The sequence below is a fragment of the Empidonax traillii genome, unplaced genomic scaffold (genome assembly GCF_003031625.1).
Source record: "Empidonax traillii isolate 1590-97213 ecotype Southwest subspecies unplaced genomic scaffold, ASM303162v1 scaffold573:size406305, whole genome shotgun sequence".
Classification (NCBI taxonomy): domain Eukaryota; kingdom Metazoa; phylum Chordata; class Aves; order Passeriformes; family Tyrannidae; genus Empidonax; species Empidonax traillii.
In genome coordinates, this window is record NW_020955766.1 from 357,489 (window position 1) to 383,479 (window position 25,991).

Below are 25,991 nucleotides of genomic sequence, written 5' to 3' on the forward strand. Positions count from 1 at the left end.
AGTTCCACCCTTTCTTAATCTTGGTTTGAAATACTCTGGGCCGATGTGAATGCATTTGACCTTAACACTGGGAGAAGATATTTTGGGAAATAACACATTTACTGAAGATAAGTAATATTTAAGGAAGATGGAAATTACAAGAAATTCCAAAGTAATTGAGAAAACTTTGGCTACAGTAAAAGATGAACCAAAAACATTAGAAACATTCACCTTTCACTAGTGTAAATATTTTTTTTTTCCCAGAAAAATCAAGATATTTTGGATTTAATTTTTCAAAATTAAAATTTCCAGGAAAAAATAATTATACAACCAAGAAAAATTATATTTGTTGACTGATATTTCTCTTCCTTATTTTGCCACAACACCTTTAATGATCTCCTTTCTCCACCTATGAAAAATATCAAACCTATTGGAAAAAAAATGCTCTCTCAGGCTTTTCAGCTATTGAGTCATTATAAAAGAAAATATACTTCCATCTCTCCAGGAATGCACTTTTCCTCTTTCCTGCATCCTTAAAAACAAATAATGGTGTTTGAAGACCAACATGCTGGTAACTCACCAGGCAAGGGCTTTCTTTTTGTCTCTCTGTTTTGTTTTGTTTTTTTTTTCCCTGTCCAACCACTTTTTCTACCTCAGCAGAAAACAACGAGGGTTTAAAATCCTTTCACTTTTACCTTTGTCTCACCACCTTCTGAAATGTCATCCAAAAGAGGAGTGAAAAGAGAGAAGAGGCAACTATACAAGTCAGATCCAAGTAGTGCTGTTTGAATGTTTGTAACCTCAAAAAGCATTATGAAATCAAAAAAGGAAAATCCACCATAACTGAACTGCTTTTCCTTAGTTACAAATACCCCTGGACAATGCTCACTCACCAATTGAAGCCTTCTGAATTTAAATGGCAGCTCGAATTATTCACTGTACCAAACAGCTGAGCACAAGTGAAAATTAAAACTGTTCTAGGTTTGCCTTAACATGTGCCCACATAGGAGCTTTTATTCCTGTTAAAATACAGAATTAAACACACACCTTGTACATGTTTGCACCTATACACCCAAACAGGACAGGGAATGAAGAAGAGAAGAGATGAAATCATCAATAAACGCCCACTTGTTTCTGTAAATATAACTTCTCTTTACTTCAGACTGTATATTTAATTAGACAAGAACAGCATATCTAAACACTGTTCTTACTACCTCTGGTTTGGAAACAAGTCTAAAACAAGTAATTGCACTAGTACATGAAGTAAATTCTTGCTACCTGGACTTCCAACACTTTCACTGTTCAATTTGCTTCAGGTGATATGTAATTCTCAAAGGTAAATGAAGAAAAGGCAAAGGTAGAAAAATCAGGTTTTGATGAGAGATGCTGTGTGTGGTGTCACACTTCTCTGTTCTGATTACCAGATTACCAGTGTCTTTCCAGTGAAATACTCTGTAGCTGTAAATAGTCCTGATAAAACCATCCTAGTGGTAAAGGGGGATCAATATCAACAAGTTAGATCCTTGATTTCAGTCAATGTAACAAAATATGGACAAATTAAACATACTTTCAAAAAATTCCTTTTCATAAATATATTTGCTATAAAAACTATTGTGAAGAGTTGTGTGTGTATGTTGCCTTTTAACACATAAAAGGCAACACTGCCTTACAGGTGGGAAATAGTGCAGATGGTTTTGATCTGAACAGGCACTCCCTTGATGACTTTGTGTTGATCAATACATTGATGCATCCTGGCTAAATGGGAACGTTCCCTGAAGAGAACAGTTCTGATTCTCACAGAGCAAAAGTCAGAATGGTTAATAAAACATTTTCCACTTGTGATCATCTGTATATTCACAAAGTTTTCGTTACTGATGATTTCACCCACCATGTCAATATTTGCCTTCTTTGATGTTTGACTCTTTTTCTACACAGAAGAGATCTCTGAAACACTGCTCTCATGAAGCTCATGAAAGTTCAAATGCAAAACAATTTAAAACTGACTTTGTACTTGATGGGTTTTTTTGCCCTCTTTTAGTTTACACAATAAAACAAGAGTAGGAATTTGGTCTGGAGAACGATTGCTGTGTACAGTTCCAGTAGCCCTTTTAAGCCTAAGTGGCATCAAACTATAAACAACAAAATTACTTAGGCCAGACAACACTTTTAGGCACCAGAACCCAGGCTTGAACTACAGACATGAAAAGCAGTTTACAGCAGACAAGGATGTATATTCCATTCTACTCTATCTTCCACCCTCATTGCTTCAACACTTGCTCTTTCCCTCTGCTGTGTGTCCTTCCAACCACACTATTTGTATTTCAGAAAGACAGAGGAGGCTTCCTCCAGTGCAAGCTTCTGAGTGAAGAGAATATTTTCCCAGGTGATTTCTTTTTGCCAAATTTCATCTGGGAGCCTAGGTTCCTGTTAACAGATATTAGGAGGTTAGGGTTGCATCCCGTTATTCTTTCATGTACCTGTTTCCCTAATGAGTATTGCACGCAGATCAGTTGTAGATGTGGCTCTCATTTGGTGCAATTTAGACATCACTTAGTGTAAAACTACATTAGACTTCAGTGTATTTTGAAATAAAATCACTTACTCGACTGACTTTCTTTTTTCCTCCCTGTGGTCTCTGAAATATCTATTGATATGGCAGTGCTGATCTGCAGCAGTTCTCCCTGCTGACTTAGGCCAGCAAGCTGCTCATGAATCTAGCAGATGTTTCAGTTGTCTAGGCCAATGGAAACCTTATGGACCCCTTTTTCTTCATCTCCTCCCAGGAGCAAATGTTAGTACAGCAGATATCTGGATGTGTGCCATGCAGCAGCAGCAGAGACAGGGAAAAGCTGCTGCGGCTTTGCTAAGTGTGGTGTTGTATAATGATTGTATTTTTTTCCCAGTCCTCTTTAAAGGGGTTATTTATAAATGCCATGTTCCTCAAATATAGCTAAACATCAAACCTGGGGGTTTTAAAGCCTATCCCTAGACTTCTCCTCTTGTGCTGTTGAACCTTAGATTAATACACAGGTGTAAGTTAGAGAGATATGTTCATGTGTGAGACTTATATTTCCCTGACAAGACAGATTTAGAAATGCCTAAATGCAAGCTGCATTGAACGGCCTGCCCCTAAAAACAGATGGTACAGACTGTGAAAGTTTAAACTGCTAAGGGGATTTAGGAACAAGAACAATTTATATTTTTTTGTATTTATTTTATTTATAAAATGGGATGTTGCTCAGAGAAGCCATGGATACCCCATCCCTGGAAGTGTCCAAAGCCATGTGGGATGGGGTTTGAGCAAACTGGTCTAGTGGAAGGTGTCCCTGGCCACGGTAGAGGGATTGAGATTATCTTTAAGATCCCTTCCAACCCAGGCCAGTCTGTGTTTCTGTGATTCTATGATAATTTAAAGGAAATCATAATCCTGAATTCTCCAGCTGCTCTCAAAAAATGCTTTCTGAACAATTATTTTTTATCACTTGACTTCACTCTCACAGTAGATGGAAAGAAGTGTCTCTTATTCCAACTCTCCAAGTTCTTATTCTAAAGCCTATTTCCTTTTTTTAATTGTGACGTCTGGACTCCTTTTATTTGGGAAAATTTAACATGGGGTCTGTAATTTCCCGTGGTCTATGAATAAAACACTTCAACCCAACTATCATATTTATCTGAAATTCTTGCCCTTACTGTTCTTACAAGTAACGATTTGGTTGAACAAAAAGGAATCAGCAGAAAAATGTTTTCAAAATTTTTTCACTCTATGCATTCATGAGACGTATTTTTAGATTCATTAATCCTCTCTTCCAAGCCAGTTAAACTGACTCCTCAGAAAGGGACAGGACAGGTGTGAAGCCAATGGCAGAACTAGGAGCTCAGAGCTGACTTCTAAATTTCTGCAAGAGGCATTATTACTATTGACATGATTATCAGTGTTACCTGGATTGAAATCTTTGTTTCTTTTTTACTAAAATAGCCCACAGTCCAACAGGCCTGACAGAATAAATTTATTCATCAGTTACTTTCAATTAGAAAAATTGCATATTTCTTAGGAATTAATTCCAGCTCCTCACAGCAATAAGGATATCAATGCAACAATTCAAATTTTTTTGTCTTCCTTAAAATCATATTTTAGTATGTACTCTTGAAAAAAGAATTCCTTACAGATCTGAAATGAGAATCACAGTTAAATTAACTGCATTCAAAAGGCAAAGAATCAAATTAATCAGCTGCATATAAATATTGTCATATTTGTACATCTAAGCCCTACTTAAAAAAAAATTATTTTTAATTAAAAAAGGTCAGACTCAGAGGCTACAATAGCTATAATTGCTTTAGTGTAGAAAAGTTTTAGTGACTTTTATAACGTGATACACAAGGGTTCTCTGCAATAACATTTTTTTTTTTAAATCCACTGAAATGTAAGAAATCAGCAAGTATATTGATATGTGCATTAAAGTAATTTTCTAGATCAGTGACTTGATGTCAGTAATGGTTGACTAGATTCCCTACTTGGCTGTAAGAATATTTTAGTTGAAGCCTTTTATTTTATAATTTACTGAATTATTCTAAAGGTTATTTGGGACCTAAAAAAATGTTGACTTGAGTGAGTTTCTTCTAGAAAAAACATCAACTATTCTGCACATGGTTGAAAAAATGTTTTCTTGAGTCAAATCTGCAGGACAGCCAAAAATTCCAAATACCAAACTTCTTGCATTTTAAAAAATAAACTGATGCAAATAAGTTATTTTTCAGGATTAAATCGTATTATTTTGTCACGACCAAGAGGCAGGAGTGCTAACATACATATCTTTAAAGCCCAGTGAGGTCACTCCCAGCTGTGGAGTGACCACATATCAGAAAAGAAACGTGCAGAGCAGCCAAAGGTTTGCTTGCTGACTGACAAGTATCTTTGGAACAAGCTTTAATCTTGCTAGTGTGGGCAAGCTGACATATCCACACGTGGTTATTACCTGAATCAGTGCCCAGATGGAAAGGAAACTCTTGAGTTTAGTAAGGGGTGCTGCAATGAGAGGCAGGAAGACAAACAATTCACCAAATGAGGGTGAGCAGCCTCCTCTTTAGGGGTCATGGAGTTAGAAGCAGCAATATTCCTGAAAGGTGTGCCAGTTCCTTCATCACCCTAAAAGGGTGAAATATTTGCAGGGCTAACAAAAAAAAAAATTGCTGCTATGCAATTAGGGAACTGCAAAGAAAAGAAGAATTTCTGAGCTGCATCTCTTAATGTATCGCTGTCGTTGAGCAGCTTTGCAGTTTGTGAGCTCCACAAACGCTGTGCAACAAAAAATGGGATTCTTCTTGCAGGCAGTTCTAGAGAGTGTTAATTACATTAGTACTGACTGCTGATGGTTTTATTCATAAGAAGAAAAGGCAAACAAGAGCAAGCATGAATTAAAATGCCTTAAAGTATACTACAAATTCATTTTGGAAATGTAGGGGGCTTACAAAGCAGAAATCTCCCACTCAGTAAGAAATTAATTACACAGCAGAGGAGGATATCTGATAAAATTTACCAGACTGATTTACCAGCTTCATTATAGAGAATTTTAAATTCTTTTTAACAGTTACAATAACTAGACTAAACAGGGAAATATATTTCCCCATTAGGGAAATGTAAATGTCAAAGACCCCATTTGCATATCAGGGGAGGGCAGGAGAGGGGAGGAGGAGACACAATGACTAACATCTGTTGCACAGATTGAGATAACCAGACTTTCTCTGGACAGCAGAGTGCATTTCTCAGGTGAAGAAATGAAAGAGTAATACAATGAATTAATGTGTTTTGAAGTGGAAGAATGTAAGTGAAATATGAGTTTCCAAACTTTTGAATTTTCAAGTAAGTTTTTAAAGTCCATTGCAAACAACAGACACTTGGGTTTAGGTCTCAGAAGGAGCATAATCATTTTGGTGGCTTTCAATCACAGTTCTGAGTAAAATAACCATTTATTTTTTTTTCTAGTTGATCTTTCTTAGGTTTTTTAAACCTAAACAGTAGAAAATGCAACATGAATATTTCTAAATCTTGTTGCCTGCTTACATTCAACTAATTTTTTTTTTCTTTCTGTTTGCACAAAGCACCTCGTTCTTGGCATTCCTCCACTCAGTAATCAGAGTCCCAGCTTGAAATACCACATATGAGGGGAAGGTAAGAGAACTGATCTCGCTCACCAAGTGCCTTTGCTTTGAGTATCAAGACTTCATTATTTTCAAGACTGTGCACTTGTTTATGTACACTGACAAAACAAACGAGCAAGTGCTTAGAACACAATGCATTTTATTAACTTTGTTACTGCAAATTTTATACCCACACACGTCTGCATGTTCACAGCACAGGCTGCCTTGACTGTAGCCATTACAGAGTAACCAGTTTTGTTCTGAAGTAGTTAGCTAAGACTATAAAGACTTGAGAAACACTTCATTTGGGAAAGGAAGTTGATGATGTAGTGGGCATTTTCTGTGATGAACTCACACCAGTTTAAAAAGAGTGCATGAACTTGTGTGTCTCTGAGCACAGAGCACATGAAACAACAGAAAAGGTGACTTTGCTCATGATTCAAATCTTTCCTCAGTCAATACTCAGGCTTGAGGCATCTGTCACACTTGGACTTCTTTTTTTTTTTTTCTTTTCAGTCTGTAGTCCAGTGCTCAGTGTTTTCTCTTCAGAACAGGCTGTGGGAAGTAGGTAACTGCTACAGGACCAAGTCCTACAGGGCTCATTTATACTCTTTCTCCATTTCTGACCTAGAGTAAGCACAGCTATCTCCACACTGTGCCCCAATTTGCAGCATAACCATCAATTTTACTGATCTTCCTGAGTTTCCTTCACAGAACCACAAACAAATTATTGAGACAAACTTGATTCTATCACAAGCGTGTATCTTCCACACCTGACCTTTGGGCCAAGCAGTTGTGGAGTAGAGATCACTGCCCTGTCCAACATTGTAATATTGCTATTTTAAACTATCTTAATTTCAATAGTTATGTATCCCCCAATTTAAAGAAGGTACAGCAAAATCCATAACAAGTTCTTTCTAAACCCTTAGTAAAAACCTAGCTTCTCTACAGTCTTCTACCTCTGGATATTACAAGTGCTGTTTTACTCACTTTTAGATGTTGCTCCTTCTGCTTGACTCTGAGAATCAAAGGAACAGAAAGAATGACAGCAATGAAGACATCTTTTACCATCATGCATTGTATAAAAAGCCTCAGCGAGTTCTCCTGAGCACCACAGAATTATAGTCTCATGCACTTTCTTATAGCATTTGCTGGACTTCCCATTCTTCAGTTCTCCCAGAATAACATCCACTGATCAAAATGGACTTACCAACACAGTAATGCCAACACAAGTCATAGCTGGAAGAAACGTAGCTTGCTATAATATAGACCATGTCTAAAAAAATCAGGCCCGTAGAAGAGGATTTGATCTTCTCAATTAGTCTAAAATTAAATCATGTCTAATTTAGATATCCTTCCATTTCAAATTCATACTTTCTGCCATCGAAAGCAGTTGCCTCGAAGCCTTTCTGTCGAGAATGCTCGACAGGCTTGGATCAGTGGGTCTCCCTTCCTTACTCTGCCATTGGCAGCAGAGTCCAGAATGTCTCTGCAGCTTTCCTCGAGATGCTTCTTTCCCTTGCCAGGTTCTGCTGCCTCCACCCTGTGTTCTGCTGCGCCACTTCAGCTGTCAGACAGGCCAGACCCCGAACTGAGGCTGTGAAATGGTTGGGTTTCAGCAGTCCCAGACTGGTTGGTGAACAGCTGAATCGGTGCAACTGAGGTCAGGAGGACTGGGAAGAACTTCTCTGATATCAACTTGTGAGAAAGAAAATCATTACCAAACCACACATCTGTGGTTTCCTGTGTGCAACAGATACTTATATGCAAACAGACACGTATAAATCAAACATGCACTGATATAACAATGCAGTGTGATTACAAAAGATGACTCAACACCCAGCCAGAGTTCTCTTAACTTAACATTACACTAAACTCAGTTACAGAAACAACTTACAACAACATTTCACACAGGAAGTTTGCACATTTAAAAGGCCGAGAATATCTGGCTGGCTTTTAGTTAAACATAATTTTAGTTAAACATAATTCTGCCCTATGTTGTAATGGAAAAAAACAAGGTAACTATTACAGTCTCCAAACAAGCCCATGTTGCAGTGTCTCTTCCACTGAAAGACTCCAACATTATTTACACTGCTTCTGGGCAATTACTTTGAAATAATAAACTCACTGCAGCTAGTTCATCTCATTCTACAGGCACGGAATCTCTCTCTTCTAGGAGTATATACAGGTTTTCAAATGTCCTCTGTAAAAACAGCTTTTAATGGCTTTGCTTTGGGGCAAGAGGGGAAAAAAACCAAAACTAGGCCTTGCTTATGTTTTCGGCAAGAACCACTTATATACAGCTCTTGTAGAACTGCATTGGCCTATAGAGTTGTTTGTTATGTTTTGTTTCTTAGTTCATCTAAGCTTTAAAACAGGCAGAACAGCTCCATCCAATTACACTATCAAGAAAAAAAAAATGAAATAAGTGAACCTGCTCCAAGAAAGGATGAAAACAAGGTGAGAAAACCAACAACTAAAATTATGAATTGGAATTTGCATAAAGACTTCCAAGGTTTTATTCAATTCATATGGGGAAAAAAAAATATATATATATTTATAATCAAGTGAATCCAAGAGATGGAGCCTCAATATAAGAGAAAACAAACAGAACACCAAACAACATGAAACTTGTCACAGGGCAGCAGGAGATAAGAACTTTCTTCTTCAGATACAAATGAAAATGTGAAAGAAACAACTTCATGTTGCACCACTGCTGCACTCTGATTCTTTTGTTCCAAAAGCCACACAAGATGCACTCAGCTGCTGATACAAGAACAGGAAAAGCATGAAATCTCTATGCCAGTCTATATTTGAGCACTAGTACAGTGATACAGAAAGCTCACTTACTTTTGATTGCTCTAACTACTGATGTTACAAATACTCTTGCTTCAGGCTTCATACACAGAAGGACAACATCACAGGGAAGAGAGGGGAAAAAAACCCCAAAAAATCAACAAAACCAGCAGGCCCTCTCAGCCCCCAAAGCAATATCACATGTGTTTATATATGGGAAGTTCTGTTCCAAAAGCCTGGAACAAAATGTACAAGCAAACCCAGTGCTTGCAGAAAGCCCTGCAAGCCTGTGCAGACCCTCTGTTCACATCCAGCTGACACAGGATTTCTGGAAAATTAAGTGAAGGCACATGTGGGTAAGGGTGTTTCTGCTTTTCCTATCTAGAACACAGTATGAAAAACTGTTCCATATGGATAAATGCCAAATACAGTTATGGCAAAAGAGATATTAATCAAATTCTTGCTCCCAAATTATGGAAACCACAGATATCTAATGAAATGTAACACAACATCCTAAGAGCTAGGGTGAAACTGTTACAATAAGAAGGTAAGATTCCCTCCCTTCACTGCTGGAAGCAACATTTGCAAGCTCTGCCAGCAAAGAAAATAAACTTTTATATTTGTTCTTCCTCATATGCTTACAGACGACTCGACCAAAAATATTAAAATAAAAAACAGAGGTAAAAAGTAGAAGGTAACTTTTTTAGCACTTTTTAGAGCTGCCCAGTGTGGTTGTGCTATTAAAGATGAGATAGAAAAGCTCTATCCATCCTCTAAGCAAACACACTCCTAAGTAGAAGCCAGACAAAGCTTTGCAGATGACTGAAACCACAGACAGACAGAGGGAAAAAGATCATGACAAGAAATCTGAACAGCAATGAGCAATTTTTAATTAGTCTTTAACATGTCTAACTTGACATGTATAGAAGAGGCCTAGTTTCCAAAGGGAAGATCTTACTATTGGCTGAAAAACTGAAAACAACTAGTTAATTCGAAATTTCTATGTGAAAGAGCTTGGGTGTGAAGAAGGCTTTAAAAACAAAGAATGATAATAGATTAGAGTACAGTGATCACTAGAATTGAAAAATTTAAAAAAAAAAAAACAAACAACAAACAGTACAGAGGAAATTGGATCAAGAGAGAGAAAGCTGAAAGTCCAAACTCCATCAGAAAGTGTTTATATGTCAACACCAAAATATGTCCCCGAAATGCATCCATTCTGATGACTTTCTTAAAAAAAACAAAACAAAACAAAACAAACAAGCCCCCAAAAAACAAACAAAAACTTTACACTCTGATATGCCAGAGAGGAACACTGCAAAATTTTTATGTATTTCAGATTGCTATTTTTTTTAAATATTGCCTTTTACATTTGATAATTTCTAAATTCACATATTGCATAAGAAATGGTAAACAAACTAATGACAAAGTATAAAAGAAAACTTTCAAGTTTTAGCAAACTAATGCATTTTAAAGTGACTTTGTTTCAATTTGTTTTGCTTGGTTTTAGTTTGTTGTTTTTTTTTTCCTTGATACCTCACTGAGTTTGAAGGATGGGATACCCTTCAAATATTTTGAATAATTTTTCTTTTAATATATACTATTTTAATGTAAAACTTTACAAAGAAAAAACAAAATAAACCAGCACACCTCAATGAGTTCCACAACATTCAATTTACATTTATATATAGTCTCTACTTGCATCACAGCAATAAAAGAGGGATTCACAAAACACAAAGTCTATCTACATTTCCTCTTACAGGTCATAAGAAATAACAACAAATTCTTTAAGTAGAAGCATAGAATAGACTATACTAAGGTTTCTAAACCAATTTTCTTTCTTCTTCAAGTTGGGTGTGGAGGGAATTGGCTAATAAAAGGTCTTACGCACAAAAAACCCATTACAGGAAGGCTCATTTCCCAAAAAGTGGGTCAGAAACAATTTCAACCTTGTTAAGGGGACGTGGAAACAAAGATTGTTGAAACAAGCAATTCAAGAAAGAGATTTTACAGTCTTTTTTTTTTTCTTGGTACCCAACTCCTAAATTTAATAAACAAAATTTAAGGGATCAAAGCTAGCCTATTATGAAGCATAAAACTATCTCCACTGAAAACCATAAATTATATATGGAGCAGGCATATTTACTAGTGCTGCCAGTAATGCAGAACACCTCTGAATGAGCACTGACTGGTGAATGTCTCATGTTCTTTTATGATGAATTATGCAGAAAGTCCCAACACCATAACTGAGGTGCTGGAGCTCAGGTACATGAGTGCTTGAGAGTCACAGAGTAAGGGGGAGACAAAAATAATACCTTTTTCCTTTTGGTCAGGTCTGATGTTTTATGAAGAGTAATTGCCACTAACACAAAAAATTAATATACTGAAAAAGTCAGATAAAATTGTCTTCTCCACTTCCCATTTTTTTATTTCTCTCCTCACTCCCCTCAGCTCATCTCCTTTCTTCAAGTGAGGCAGCTGCATAGAACTTTGAAGTACTGACTGCAGTGATGCACTGAATTCCACAAAGAAAATAAAACATTTGAGAATGTAAGAACCAGCATCTTATGCCAATTTGAACATTTCCTCCATCATGAACAGTTAATTTTCAAAAAAGAAAGCTTTTGCTTCTTTCATAGCAAAGGATGATTTCAAAACAGGTTCATTTATAATAAAGACTCAAAAGAATCTGAAGTCCTAGTGAAGTGTGGGGAATGTCTGTATGGCCCAGTGAGGCACAGCACATCAGCTCTTCCCTGATCCAAGGCAGTGACATCCAGCAGCCACCTGTTAAGCTTTCATCCACGTGCCTACATTGCTTTGATCCATAGCTATGCCCAAGCTGAACTATTTCTGATTCAAGACCCAAGTCAGTATTTCTTTCCGGTTGCCTCACTGAACTCCACAACTTCCTGAGCGCAGGGATTTTTAGTGGACAATCAAAACCAAGGGCAGGTTTTCCCATCTGAGTCTGAAGCATGTCCAGAGACAGCAGTGGTGAAGGACAAAGAAGCAGTCAGCTGGCTTGATCCAGAAGATCAGGAATGTGAGATTAGCCTAAACCCATTTACCCATAAAGTCATTATGAGCCTGCTTGCTTACCTGCTAGGTGTGTGGACACGTGGCTGTGAGCAGTTTACTATTTCCTAAAACAGAGTGATGAAAATCTGTAGGCAAGATAACAGATTCAACTAAAACCAGGGTGAAATATACCTGATATGCAACTTGCCTTAATATAGTACATCAGGAAAATATGAAGTGCTGCTAAACAATGCAATTTCCCCCTCAAATACTTAAAGTGGCTCTGATTCAAGCTAAAATATCATAGAATCATATCATAGAAAGGTATGGGTTGGAAGGGACCTTAAAGATCATCTAATTTCAACAGTTCTGCCATAGGCAGGGACACCCCCTACTAGAGCAGATCAGGTTGCTAAGAGCCCCAATCAGCCTGGTCTTTAACACTTCCAGGGATGGAGCATCCACAGCTTCTCTGGGCAACCTGTTGCAATGCCTCACCACCACCCTCACAATAAAGAACTTTCTCCTAAAGTTCTAATCTAAAGCTGCCCATTTTTCAGTTTAAAGCCATTACCAGTTTAGGATTGCCCCAACCTGGGTGCAGGACCTTGCCCTTGGCCTTGCTAAATTTCCTGAGTTTCACACAGGCACATGTCTCAAGCCTGACAAGCAGGTCATCCCTTCCCTCTAGTGTGTGTGGACTCCACCACACACCTTGGTGTCGCTGGCAAACTCACCGTGGGTGCAGTGAATCCCACTGTTCTTGTCACTGACAAAGGTGTTAAAACAGCACTGGTCCCCAGCACTGACCCCCAAGGAAGGCCATTCATCACGGGTCTCCACTTGGAAATCAAGCTGTTGACCACAGCTCCAGCCAATTCCTTGTGTCTGGAGCAGCCCATCCATCAAATCCACGTCTCTCCAGTTTACAGACAAGGGTGTCGTGAAGGACAGCATCAAAGGCTTTGCACAAGTCCAGGTAGATGCTGCCAGTTGCTCTTCCCTCATCCACCAATGTTGTAACCTCATCATAAAAGGCCATCACATCTGTCAGGCGTAATTTGCCCCTTGGTGAAGCCCTGTACTCTGTCATCAATCACCTCCCTATTCTCCATGTTCCTTCGCAGAGTTACCAGAAGGATCTGATCTACGATCTTACTGGGCACTGAGGTGAGACTGACTGCGCTGTAGTTCCCTGGGTTTCCCTTTTTCTCATTTTAAAAAATGGGGGTTGTATTTCCTTTTTGCAGTCAGTGGGAACTTTACCAACTGCCACAACTTCTAAAATATAATGGCTCAGCCACTTCATCTGTCAGTACCCTTAGGACTCATGGATATATGGAAGAATTTTTCAGTCGTTGTGCTATCTGAAAAATCCCTAGTCTTTTCTATTTGCTCAGACCTATACAGAAGTAAAAATATATAAATTTCTTTTTCTTTTCACACTGAAGACACTGGTTTAGCACTGCATTTTTTTTTTCAAACTTCTCATTTAAAGCAGGTGGTTTAATTTTCAAATCTTCAGGGAAAAATATCCATCTTGGGCTGAAACTTTATCTGTCTCAATTCAGGAGAGAGGATTCATTTTTTTTCTCCTAAAGAAAGTTATAAACCTCATCTTGAAGTCTTTGAAGATGAAATGTATTTTCCCTATGCTCCTAGCTTCAGCAATGGCCTAGAGATTTAACAGGAAAGTAGGTCATTAGAGTCCCAGATACTTTCTTTGACATAGCTAAATGACATTTCTTCTGGAATCCAAATGTCATTTTTGCCCTTTATTCTTAGAAAAATAGATGTCAATCCCCACTAGAAAACACTGCAATCATTACTTTTTGATAGAAAATTTAAATCAATGGAAAATAAAATAAGTTTGAGGTACTGCTTCTCTTCACCTTCTGTTTCACATCAGTTTTCTCGGTTTCCTGAGCTGCCCAAGCCTCTTTCAGCTAGCCAGTCTTTTCTGGTCAAGAATGAATCTAGAAGTACACAAGGCAGCATTTGTGCATTTTGAAGGCCAGCTCACAGAGTTCACCACCGAAAAAGTTCTGCCACGTTTCACACTGATTTAGAGAAAAAGCAAACCCAGCATTTTGGTGAACTTTCATGCTGCAATCTGACTTCACTGTTGTAATGCATTCAACAGCCACACAAAGCATAATGACTGCATTACCATACTGCAGATAAGTGAATAGCAATGGCTGAAACACAAAGCTCAACAGGTTTCAAGTCTAAATGGGCTAATTTCAATCACAAGCCGCACTAGTTAAGAAGGCCTTGTCTTTCCTTTCACTGGCATCCTCCTGATGCCAGCCCAGATCACTGTGTTTCTCCTCTAAGAATCCCCACTTCTCCCACACACATTTGAAGCACGGCTGTGAAATTTTACAGATTGATTGGCATTTTGTGCTTTTCTATTATGCTCCCCCAGGATACACAATTTATGCCTAATAGAAGCTCACATCACACACTCAAGGAAACAAAGCAGAGAAAAACAGGGAAACAATGTGTTTTCACAAGGCCTTAATACTTGAATGACACAAGTGACAGAACAACACCGAAAATGGAAAAAAAAAATATACCAAAACCATGCCTGGTGGGAAGCCAGGGAAGGGCCTACCAGGAAAAATTCTGAAATGCACGGAACCTGAAAGATCTGAGCGCTAGAAATATGGTTTAGTTTAATTGTCATGTAAAGTCTGTGTTTAGTATTCACTTAAAAATCCTCTCCCACTTAATTCAGTGCTTTCTTCCTCCTTTCAGGAGTTCCTTCCTCCTGCCACCCATCACACAAGGTCCCAAGTACATAAAACTCCTATTTTGCCTTCTTTTCTGTAACAAGTCTGGAGGCTTCAACCTCTGACCCCAGAAGTGAAACACTGGCATACAGGCTTTGACCAGAATCCAGGGAAAAGATTCAGACAACTTCCTCTGTAATTCCAGCAGCACAGAACAGAGTACTTACAAACAACTGAACAAGATCCACACAGTCACATGCACTTGTCTTCTCTATATAACTAGGATCCTGCTAATGAAAACACAGGGAAGTCCTTAAAAACCTCCTTTTGTTCTCTTTGCACGTTCCAGTGCTGAGCGACAGACCTTCTAGAAACTAATGCCCTCACCTCAAACAAGAAGCTAAGGAAATTAAGTCAGTAGCCTTGCAAAGAAATATGGTCTGACATCAGCACAGCAGATCCAAAGATCATGCTGGAATTTCCATTCCCCACGTCAAGTGTGCTAATCTGGACGTGCTCAAATGCTTTGCTTTGCTAAAGACAAAACCTCTTGCCACCTCTCACTGACAGTATTTAGTCCAACTCCTGGCCCCGCACACAACCACCCCAAGAATCCCACCATGTCCCTGAGAGCATTGTCCAAACACTTCCTGAACTCAGACAGGCTCGATGCTGTGAGCACTGTCCTGTTCCAGTGCCCAACCACTCTTTGGGTGAAGAATCTTTCCATAATATCCAACTTAAACCTCTCCAGACTCAGCTTCATGCCATTCCCTCAGGTCCTGTCACTGGTCACCATAGAGAAGAGATCAGTTCCTGCCCCTCCTCTTCTCCTCATGAGGAAGCTGTAACTGCAGTGAGCTCTCCCTCAGTCTCCTCTTCTCCAGTTGAACGCACCAAGTGCCCTCAGCCTCTCCTCATATGGCTCCCCCTCATTTTAAGTGTCCTTCCCTGACGTTGGACCTTGAAGCTAGATGGTTTCCCAAAGCCCAGAAACTTGTAACTTCTCCATGGAGCTACAAGGCCCACTGTTTCTCCTGAGCTTTTGAAGAGAGAAAAAAAGCCAAAGACCAGAGGAATTATATTATGTCTGCTCTGGAAAAGCATTTTGACTAATCTGCTTTCTGGGGAATATTTATTGTTTGAGTGGGATGGGTATTCCATTATGATAAATATTACAAAAATTAAATCCTGTAAGAGAAGCCTAACCAGGGAGGAAAGCCTTTTCATTCCTTTCATTTCTGTACATAACTTTATCTGAAAAGAATGTTGAATTATTAGCTCATTAGTTTCAAACACATGTAAATTCCTAAAATGCCAATGGACATCAATGCAGGGATTGATATTCTTCCTTAATTTCTGAGCTGCTACGTGGGAAGCATTAGCTGACACACTTTACATTTCCAGAAGTCAGTGACAGATAAACACAACAAGTACTATTCCCCCAAACAAATGAAAACTGTTACTTCTGAAAAAAAAACTATGTCATGAAATGAAGGGATTTCCAAAGACAGACATTTTGAACGAAAAGCAAACTACATGAAAAGTAAAAATTTCTACCTTGAGAAAGGTATGGTTCACGTACAATTGTTGCTACACCCAACCAAAATAAATCCTTTTTCTCACACACAGCACGTGGAATGTACACACAGAGAAATGAAAATAATTATTAGAAAAAAACACACAAATAGAAAAGCTACTCCTCACAAAAGAAGAAGGGTTGCAGTACTCTTAGTAAGATTAAAGAAAAGCGAGGTAATGGGAAACCAGTTGGATGTATTCCATCATGCACAGATACTGATATAAATCAGGAATCTAATCTTTCCTTACTCCATCTAAACCAGCACAAGGAGGAAAGTCAGGATTTGGCAAAGTGACAGTGATTTCTAATAGCAGCTCTGAGGCACATGGGGACCTGCAAAGCAGAGGTAGGACCTACTGTTGGCTGCTACAAAGGATGTGAATTCTGAATCGACAGCTTAAGGCAAACACTGCATATTTCTCTCCATCTCTAGTGATCCACCAGGTCTTGCGGTCAATAGATCAGCACGAATCATCCCAAGACTATTTCTAATCACACCAGATTTTTTTTGAAATAGTATTGTATGAACAGCACAGGAAAAAACCTTCCTACAAAGTACTCTGCTCAAGTGTTTTCCACTACCTTTCCCTTATATGCAGCCCATCATTAAAATATGAGGAAGTCCTTGAAGTTATTAGCCCTTGAAAGAATCCCAGAGTAATGCTGAACATAATGCCTTCATACAAAGAATCTAGAGACCCTTATAGAACTATGGTAACACACATGAAAAAGTCTTAGCTGACTGAGGTCTTTATGCCTCAACCAAGAAAGCGAGCTGATATTAATATAAAGCTACAAATGTCAGCAGTGATAGTAAATCCTCAGCCATTTAAACACCATGTGTTTCACCGACCACTGTCCACTAAAGTCAAATAAATTCTTTGAAGATCTGATGCCATGGAGAGATTTAAGAAGCAAATCTTGAGAGCTGAGCTAATGTGGAGAATCAGAGTAAGTCCTATGGTGTTCAAAAAGCATTTGAGAAAAAAAAAATCCTTGTATTTAAAGTACTTTCTCCACTAACTTTGGGTATAAAAGCACTCTGGGACAAAGACAAGCCCAGAAGAAAAGCCTGTGCTTTCAAAAGTGTTTATCAACAGAGAAGTAAAAATCAGTGACCGTGGATTTACTGTAACCAACTGTTACCTTTTTTCTCTCGTATTTAAGTATAATTCTCAAATTCCTTTTCTCTCTAAGAAATTTTGTCTCAATAGAAGTTGAGGAATTCAGATATTTGGGACAAAGAGAAGTTGACAACCTGCCTCAGAGCAGCAGCTCCATCCAGCTGCCAGCTTTTAGGCAATCATGCCCAGCAATTCCACAGCACGTTTAAAATACAACAAACACATCTTATGAACTCACTATGTCCTTTTGATTGTACCTAAATTATCAGTCTCGACACTGAAGCCGTGTTTTGTCTGGCTGGAATCTGAAAAATTACTTAACTGAGCCAGTACACAGCAATATGTGTCTGTGTCCTACGTGTTCACGATACTTTCATATGGGAAATGCAATGCACTGCCTACAGAAATTCACTGCAGATAACCAGAAGGGCTCAGTGCTTAATACCATGACCAGATTTACAACAGCACATCCATTCAAATAGCAAATAAAGGAACCACATTTCCAGCAGAGTTCTATTCAAGTATGGCAAGCTCTCCTAATACACTGCTTTTGACAGTCTGGCCTCAAATACTTAACAACCAAATGAGGGTAGACAAATTGAAAAAAAAAAAAAAAAAGGCAATCAGAATTCATTTTAGCCATTGTGGAGGGAAGAGTGGCCTATCAGAAAGCTGGGGAATAAGAACTGACAAAATGCTTTAGTGATGATAACCAGGTCCACCTCAAAATGGAACATCCTCCCTGGAGTCCCTCTCCCATAACTGTGCTGCACTTCACAAGAGTGAAAACAAACATTATCTTGCTCCATCCCAAATCCTTCTGCACTGGCTAAATAACTATTCAGTCAATAAGTGACTGACATATTGGCTCAGTGTAGATGTCTCTCAAATGAAAAGGACATGTCAACAGCAATAGCCTGCCCCTACACATATTGTTGAAGGGAGGCTTTGTACTTTCCTTTGCTGTTTCTGTGCTGTTCAAGTGGCTTTATCCCATGACGACCTGCAACTTTAATGAGCGTGGTACTTTACCACAACTGTTAATAGTGCTTTTATTACATCTGTTCTGAAAAAAAATACCAAAAAAAAAAATGCATTAAAAGCAGTAAAGAGGACAAATATGCTTGTCAAACTGCTGCTTCCAGTGCTGATCCACCTCGGAAAGGAAAAGCTGATTCATATTTTCACAGTCTCCTTGGTACACAGCAGAACTTAGGACCCTGAATGGCAGAGGGATTCTGGCTGGAACTACAGTGGTGAGCATTTGGACTGTGTGTACACAACATCACGTGGAAATCTCATCTGTCTCAATATTGGAAAGGTATCCCAGATGCTAGGGCCAAGTATTTCCCAAATATAATAGCAAAGGGTGCAGAGCAGTGAGCAACTTTGTTAAGAACTATTATCATTATTATGATACCAGCTTTTTCCCTCTGAGGATCAGCTGGAGTTTTTATGGAAAAAAAAAAAACACAAACAAACAAACAAACAAAAAAAAACACCAAACATATTTTGTGAATCTTCAAAAAAAAAAACCCTCTACAACTCAGACAAAGTTGCTTTCTCTCCCAAACTGAGAAATGACATATAAAAAATATACCTAATTAGATATGTATGGGGGTTTTGAGAGTCTAATGTAATTACACTGCTTTATTTTATCAGGTGGAAATATCTATGAAATAACCTACTATCCTGATCTAATGTGAGCTTTTGCATTTAAGATTAAAAAAAATCAACAAACCCCAATACATTATTATATTTAGAGACTGAGGATTAAATTGAAAATACCATATTCTTTTCACCAAAATAGAATGAGAACTGAGGAAAAATAACAATTTCCTACCTAAATTAATTCCTCACATAACTTCTCCTGTTTAAGTGTTGAAGCAAAAGCGTGTAAGGAAGAGTAATGTTTCATATTTGCCTTCACAGTCCTTCTGCACTTTCAATATGTTAATTTTCAAAACTTCTTTTATGTTTCTGTCCACTGTCTTCACCGACAAGTGACATTAAATTTTGTTCTTCATCATCACTTTCCTCCCCCTCAGAAATGCTGAATATGAGAAAACTCTGACTCTTAACTTTCATGAGAAATCCTGGAGGAAAACTGTGGCAGACGTGGATTTCATAGGAGTGAAATCCCCACATTTCAACCTCACAGGTCTAATCAATGGATAGGATTTAATCAGTGCAACAAAGCACTGGACCTCCTATGTTATACACTGGTAGCAGTGACTAAACTACAGGGGAGGGAGTACCAAAGAGACAGTAAAGGAATGTTATTAAGGCTTCATTAGCTGTGTTGTTCTCTCTAAAAGAACAACCACTTATAAATATGAAAGGTGCTTTTAATACCTTGAAGTGACTTATGAACGTTCTGCCCTTAGAAGTTGAAACTGTATTTTGAATAAAAACATCATAAGATTTTACAAAGAAGAGCTCCTCTATTTCAACAGCACTAGCTTATCTGAAACATTTCAATCAGGCTTCAGATCACACTATGCTACTACAACAGTCTTGGCAAGTTTTTTGTAATGACCTTGCAGTAAAAGGTAGAATATAACAAGCTTTTATTTTTACATGTCTCAAGGGTGAAAGCTTATAACCATAAATAAATGCTCCTCCAAACTACTGTGAGTTATGGAGTTTCCCCAGGCTCTACCCTGGATTCACACTTTCAAAATCTATACACTTCCACTAGTTTTCAATTTTTGCCATAATGTTGCTGTGTGTCGTTTTTGCAGATGGTATCCTGAGTTATCCATCCCTCAGTAAAGAAAAGTCTGCAACAGCAGAGCTAATACCTGACTGATGTCAATAACTGAATAGCTCAGAACTTTGTGAAGATAATGCAAATAAGAAAAATAGCAGTGTTTGAATCTCCTCTGTGTAGATTTATTTCATCCTGTTCCTAACATGGACAGATGCTGCTGTTCCATGTTACTTGCTTGGCTCTATGGTAATTTTACCTCGAATGAGACATCTGCTTGTCTAACTACATGCACTGAAGAAAGGACCTAAAGTTTAGACCCTGTAGGTCTTCAAACTGTGTTAATCAGTTCTGGTCAACACAATTCATCCTGGTTTATATGGTTTTCAGTCCTAACAATTGAATTAACAAAACCTATTATTTACCAATATTATGTACAAATACTTAAGTAGAGCAACACAATAAACTTTATCACATGCTGTAAGAAAATCTAAGAGATGGTTGGGTAGAACACAATCATTGATGGAAATCTGGTGAGGTCCAGAGAAACAAATTGATTCCCAGCTAAAAGATAACATGAGTCATTGCACAACTACCCAGGCAATAACAGAGTATATTTGCACAACATCTTCCACATGATCCCTCCTGATTTAAACTTCAAATAAGCTGATACCAATTTCATTGACATAATGAGAACAAACAAAATAAATCAAGTGAATAAAGTCCAGAGTGATCTTTGCCTCCTGGATAAGATGCATTTAGACAGTGTATCAACTGCTACAATGATTTATATTAGAGACTGAGATGTATGTTTTAAGCAGCGTTGTTAAAGCTAAATTTAATCCTATGTTTACAGAAGGAGTTTAAACCAGTCTCCTCTTAAAAGGAAGGCAGAAACAACATGCTTCTGCATTTGTAGAGGAACTGACTGAAAGAAAATGTTTAACCGTGGAACTCAAAGACAAAGACAATTTCTTTGGGACATGGGTGTAATACAAGTCAAGAAAAAGAAGCATCTCAAAAATGTCCTGGATATTCCACAGGATAAAAAAATAGTCCTGTTAATATCAAGCTTGTGATGCAAGTGAAATAGAGGTACAGGCATTTACAAGTGTAATATTAAAATAGAAAAAAAGTTTGAAGCTATCTCCCATCAATAGGACTTCCTCTAGAAATAGAATATAGCATTGTGTATACATAGACTGAATGGCTACAAAAGTAGTACTTCATCAGGAGAAACAGTGGGATTATGATATGAAGGTTATTTCCCACTGAGAAAAATTAAAAATAGAGCTACATAGCTAAAATAGGGGAAAGGAGCACGGCAGAGATCGCTACCAATCCAACACGTTTTTATATAGATTGAATAGTACGAATCCCACAAATTTAAGCCAGTTACATCTTTCCCTCTGCAAACAGTCTCCTCTTGGGACTTTGAAATCTTCTTGCAAATGTTACCATTTCTGAACTGTTGGCCTCAGGAGTCTTAGGAAGAGGAAGGATTGTTCTACTTCTCAACATGCACATGATAAGTGATCTTTCTGGAGGGCTTGTTTTCCCCTTCTACAACAGCAATTTACATATTTTTTTTTTTTTTAGTAGGAGGTTCCCATATTCATCCTCATTATTCCCAACTTAAAATCAAACCAAACTAAAAAAAACCAACGCAACGACAACAACAAAATCCCAAACCTTGCCATGAAACAAACACAAAACCCAACAAAAAAACCTCACAACCAACACTACCAGAAATTCCAGTTTGCACGTGGAAGGCTTATAAAGCCGAGTGCCTAATTACATGAGTTTTGGGGCAGCTCTGGAAATAACCTTTTAACAGCAGATGACACAGAATGTATCAAAGAAATGAAAATGAGGAGCACAGATCTCCATTCCTCAAATAATTACATTCAAATGAAGACACTTGGCCCCTTTCTTTCATTTGCTGACTGAAAATTGACACATCATTAGCAGATCTCCTAAGACCACAGAGCCTGGTAACCAATGTTTACTGCTGCCAGAAGATATCTGCAAAACCATTGCCCCCAAAATGTCACAAAGGCCCTTCTTAAAGGGTCAAGCAGTCTTAAGGCTGGTGCTTTGTTAGAGGAAATGCTCATTTACAGAGATCAAGTTAAACAAACCTCATCTGGTGCGTAAAGAAACAGTCCTCAAAATATTTATGCACTGAAACAATTCTGATAGTCTGAGATTTTCAGGTGGAATCTTCAGTTTCTGCTTCATCAAATTAAGTGCCATAAATGACCATTTTCATGTTTCATTGCAGCCCCTATCCTTTAAAATCCGTCTGAACTAGACTTCTTGGAAACGTCACAAGTATTCTGTCCAAACCATGACTGTGTCGTGGCAGCATCTGCCCGAAGTAGTCCAAAGCAAGATCCATCCTTCTGTGCAAAATCCAAATATTTACCCTTTCTGGAGACCACAAAAAATCTCATGCAGTTTCCTCTAGGTAACAGAAAGTCTAAGAAAGAAAACCACGGTAAAACAAAGCAATCATAGCGAGAATCTATCCCGGAGCTGCAAAATCCTTGAGATACTTCAGTTTGATTGGAAGGCTCTGAGCAACCAGATTTAAGTGGGTTTTACTTATTCAGTAGTTAGGTCTTGATGACCTGCAGACCAAATGACCTTCCGACCTAAGTTGATTCTAAGTGCCACAAAGCAAGGGTAAAGTAGAGAGTTCAACAGCTGCTTTACAGCACTTAATACAAGCAGTCTTCAATAAAGTCTGAGGAAATACTTGAAAGGAAACAGCACTGAATGCAATGTTTGAGAGCAAGGGCTGTAGTGTTCTCCTTACAGGCAATCTCCACAAGGAGGGGGAGGGAAGATAGAGACCAACAGCTTTCCCATGCTAACAATGCACAAAGAAAAAACTGGAGCTCCCACAGAATATCACCTTCTTATGAGCTCGGGAAAACCTCAGACCTCAGGGCAGGCACAAGCCCCAGCTGCACCTTGCTGAAAGCGGCAGCACAAATTCCAGACTTTCACGAAGGAAAGATGAAGATCCATAAATAAGATCACAGATATAAAAGAGTGTTGGATTTCATATTATAAATATCCAAAGTGGGACTCCCTTCTGGGAATTCTCTCAGTTGTGAGTTGATCCTGATGCCACATTAGACACCTGTTTGCCAGTTAAGTGTGATACCTTAAAAGGATGAACAGAACCTTCTTTAATGCTTAGACAGAGCAATAGGAAAAGCAGTAACACATAATTTACTCTATGTCTTCCACCACAGAAAGTTATAAAATAGGTCCTATGCTTTAGATAAGATACAGAACTATTGCAGGACTGAATTCCTTGTGGGTATTGGGTACCTTCATCACGGGGCTGTTTGGTACCAAAGGAAGAGCTGAAGACTTCTTGAAGGCACTGTGCAAGTGAGCAACAGAACTCCAAAGATAATGCATGTCACAGTGTCAAGCCTAGTTTACCATGTATAGCTTCAGTTGTGCATTCAACATGCATGTGCACTTCTGAAATAAGGGTGTGTTAATGTTCACAGATGAGTGGGGCTCCTGAGTAATTCTGACTCATTCTGTAATTCCAGTGCCTCCAGGGCAGTTTCTGTTGAATGGCAAAATATGAGTACTTGGAGTAATCACTGAATACGGATGAGATTGTGTTTGTGCTCAAAATTAGCTTCTGTGGATGTGCTTTGGTTTTGCCATATTTTTTTTTTGTTAATTAATAAAGGTCTTAAAGTCTTGACCCACTGTTTTACAGCATCAAAGCCGAACATACAAGAGTACAGAATTCAAAGCATGCATAGGAAAATACGTGAACTCAACTTTATTCATTCCCCTCACTCATGACATCCAATGCATGCAAAATTTCTGAGGAAAAAAAAAAAAAAAGTCATGCAAGGGTTTAAAAAAAAAAAAATTAAGTTTGAGCTGTATTTTAAGGGTTGATTTAATTATACTAATATATAAGCACCATCAATCGGCTGGTTTTTCTGATTATCATCATTGTTGTACATCTTAACCTAAGCAGTGTATATAAATGAACTTCACAAACATCCTGAATATGAGTTCTTAACTTTCAAAGTACTTGTAAACACGCATTTGCCTTAAAATTCGATGCTTAATTATCAGAAAACTCAGTTTTATCTACCACAAATAGCAGGAAAAAAAATTATATTTTCATGATTTTTTATGAAAATATATGTTCATACATATAAATACATTTTCATGCATATATATACACAGGCATGTATGGATTTATATGTATATGTAAGTCAAAATACACCCCTCAGGTTACATTTGCTACATCACTGCTTCTTTGAAATTCAGGAAATGGTTTACAGCACTGCTGACCTTACATGATTAGTTCTGAAAGGTTTATTTCTTTGTCACACTGATTTGTGGCAATCACCTTGCTGCTCTGAAGTCATGAATCCCTGCAGGTATTATAGTATGCCTTTCTATATATTGATATGCTATCAGAAACAGTGATGATCATTTATACCGGTGTGAAAAGACAGGGAAACGCTCAGGAGACATTCAGGAGTTCATTGTTCTCTGTTCAGATATTTATGACTATGATTCGAGATAAAAAATAAAAATTACATTTACATATTTATGAGCATTTTTACGCAATATCTTCATTTCGATTAAAATGCCATAAAGATCCCTGCATTGCTGTAATGCAAGCCAGAAATCTAACTACAGTGCACTCGGTTTTATCTTTTTCCTAAAAACTTCCTAAATTAAAGCAATGAACAAAATACAGCATAAGCAGTGCTGATTGATAAAAAACAATGAAAATAGTCTGCCCTTAGGTGCAATTACAAAACTGTAAAGAACTAATCTATCACACAATAGGACCTAAAGATATTTTTCTTTGTTTTGAGAAGCGGGAACAACCTCGTGGGAAAACGCGTGGGCTGCAGAACCATGCAACACAAATTGAGGAGTGCAGGCAGAAACTCACCTCTAGCTTTGTTCTTTGTAGCAGCCACTGGAAGCAAGGAAAAGATTGCACAAGAAGAAGAGAACAAAGATAGATTAGACAGAAGTTTTGAGCAGGTAAGAATACAGAGAAACTTTATCACTATCGATTCAAAGCTAACAAACACAGTTTCTAGGATTATTTGACCTACTTATTAGAGACATTGTAGTGCTATGAGATAGTTCAGATCTATGATTCTGTCAGAAACCCTGTGTCGAAAACTCAGAAAATACATCAGGACACACATTCAAAAATCACGGCAAGGAGAGCAGGAAAATCATGGACTATTAATCACAAGTAGGTGAGAACACACATACACACATTTGTGAATTCTAAAACTTAGCAGAACAATTTGCCGGGCCAAAAGTGCATTCTGAAGTACCTAAATCTTACATCATTCCCTTGCTCCTATTTCTCGAAACATCATCCTTCTGTGAAGCTGATGCAAACAAACATTGGTTAAACTGCAGACACTCCAACGATTTATAATCCATGTTATATGACCATTATTTCTCTTCACTGAAGCCTTTATCTTCAGATTGTTCTTGCACCGATGGAGCACGCAAAGCAAAAGGGGTAGACAATATTTTAATGAACAGTGATCAGTGTTCAAACTCAGAGAAAAAGGGAGAGACACTAAAGCCCTCCTTGAGTATCCTGAAATCACACAGTTTCATGCTATTAACTGTGTATGCCCAACAGGGTAAGAAAAACAAGGGTAGCAGCTTAAAATGTTCCACTAACCTCTGCTGTACCGCCAAAATAAATACAATCATTATTTGCTGTTTTCTAAAGCTCACAGATAATGCTGTTGATAATCAGGACCCAAAGTTAGAATGGAATCACTCTGTTAGCTAAATTACACAAAAAAGATACTATCCTGAACGTTCTAAACTATCAAGTGCACTCTGAAAAGGCTTTCATTCAA

General features: G+C 38.0%; 1 protein-coding gene across 1 annotated transcript in view; it reads right to left on the bottom strand.

Moving 5' to 3' along the window:
* CADM2 (cell adhesion molecule 2) overlaps window positions 1-25,557 on the bottom strand; it is a 201,202-nt gene extending 175,645 nt beyond the window's left edge. The window contains exons 1-2 of the mRNA XM_027897992.1: window positions 25,457-25,557; window positions 25,046-25,179 (exon numbers count right to left, since the gene is read on the bottom strand). Coding sequence (XP_027753793.1) covers window positions 25,046-25,179; window positions 25,457-25,557 — 235 coding nt within the window. The remainder of the gene's footprint in view (window positions 1-25,045; window positions 25,180-25,456) is intronic.
* Window positions 25,558-25,991: the final 434 nt, after the last annotated feature.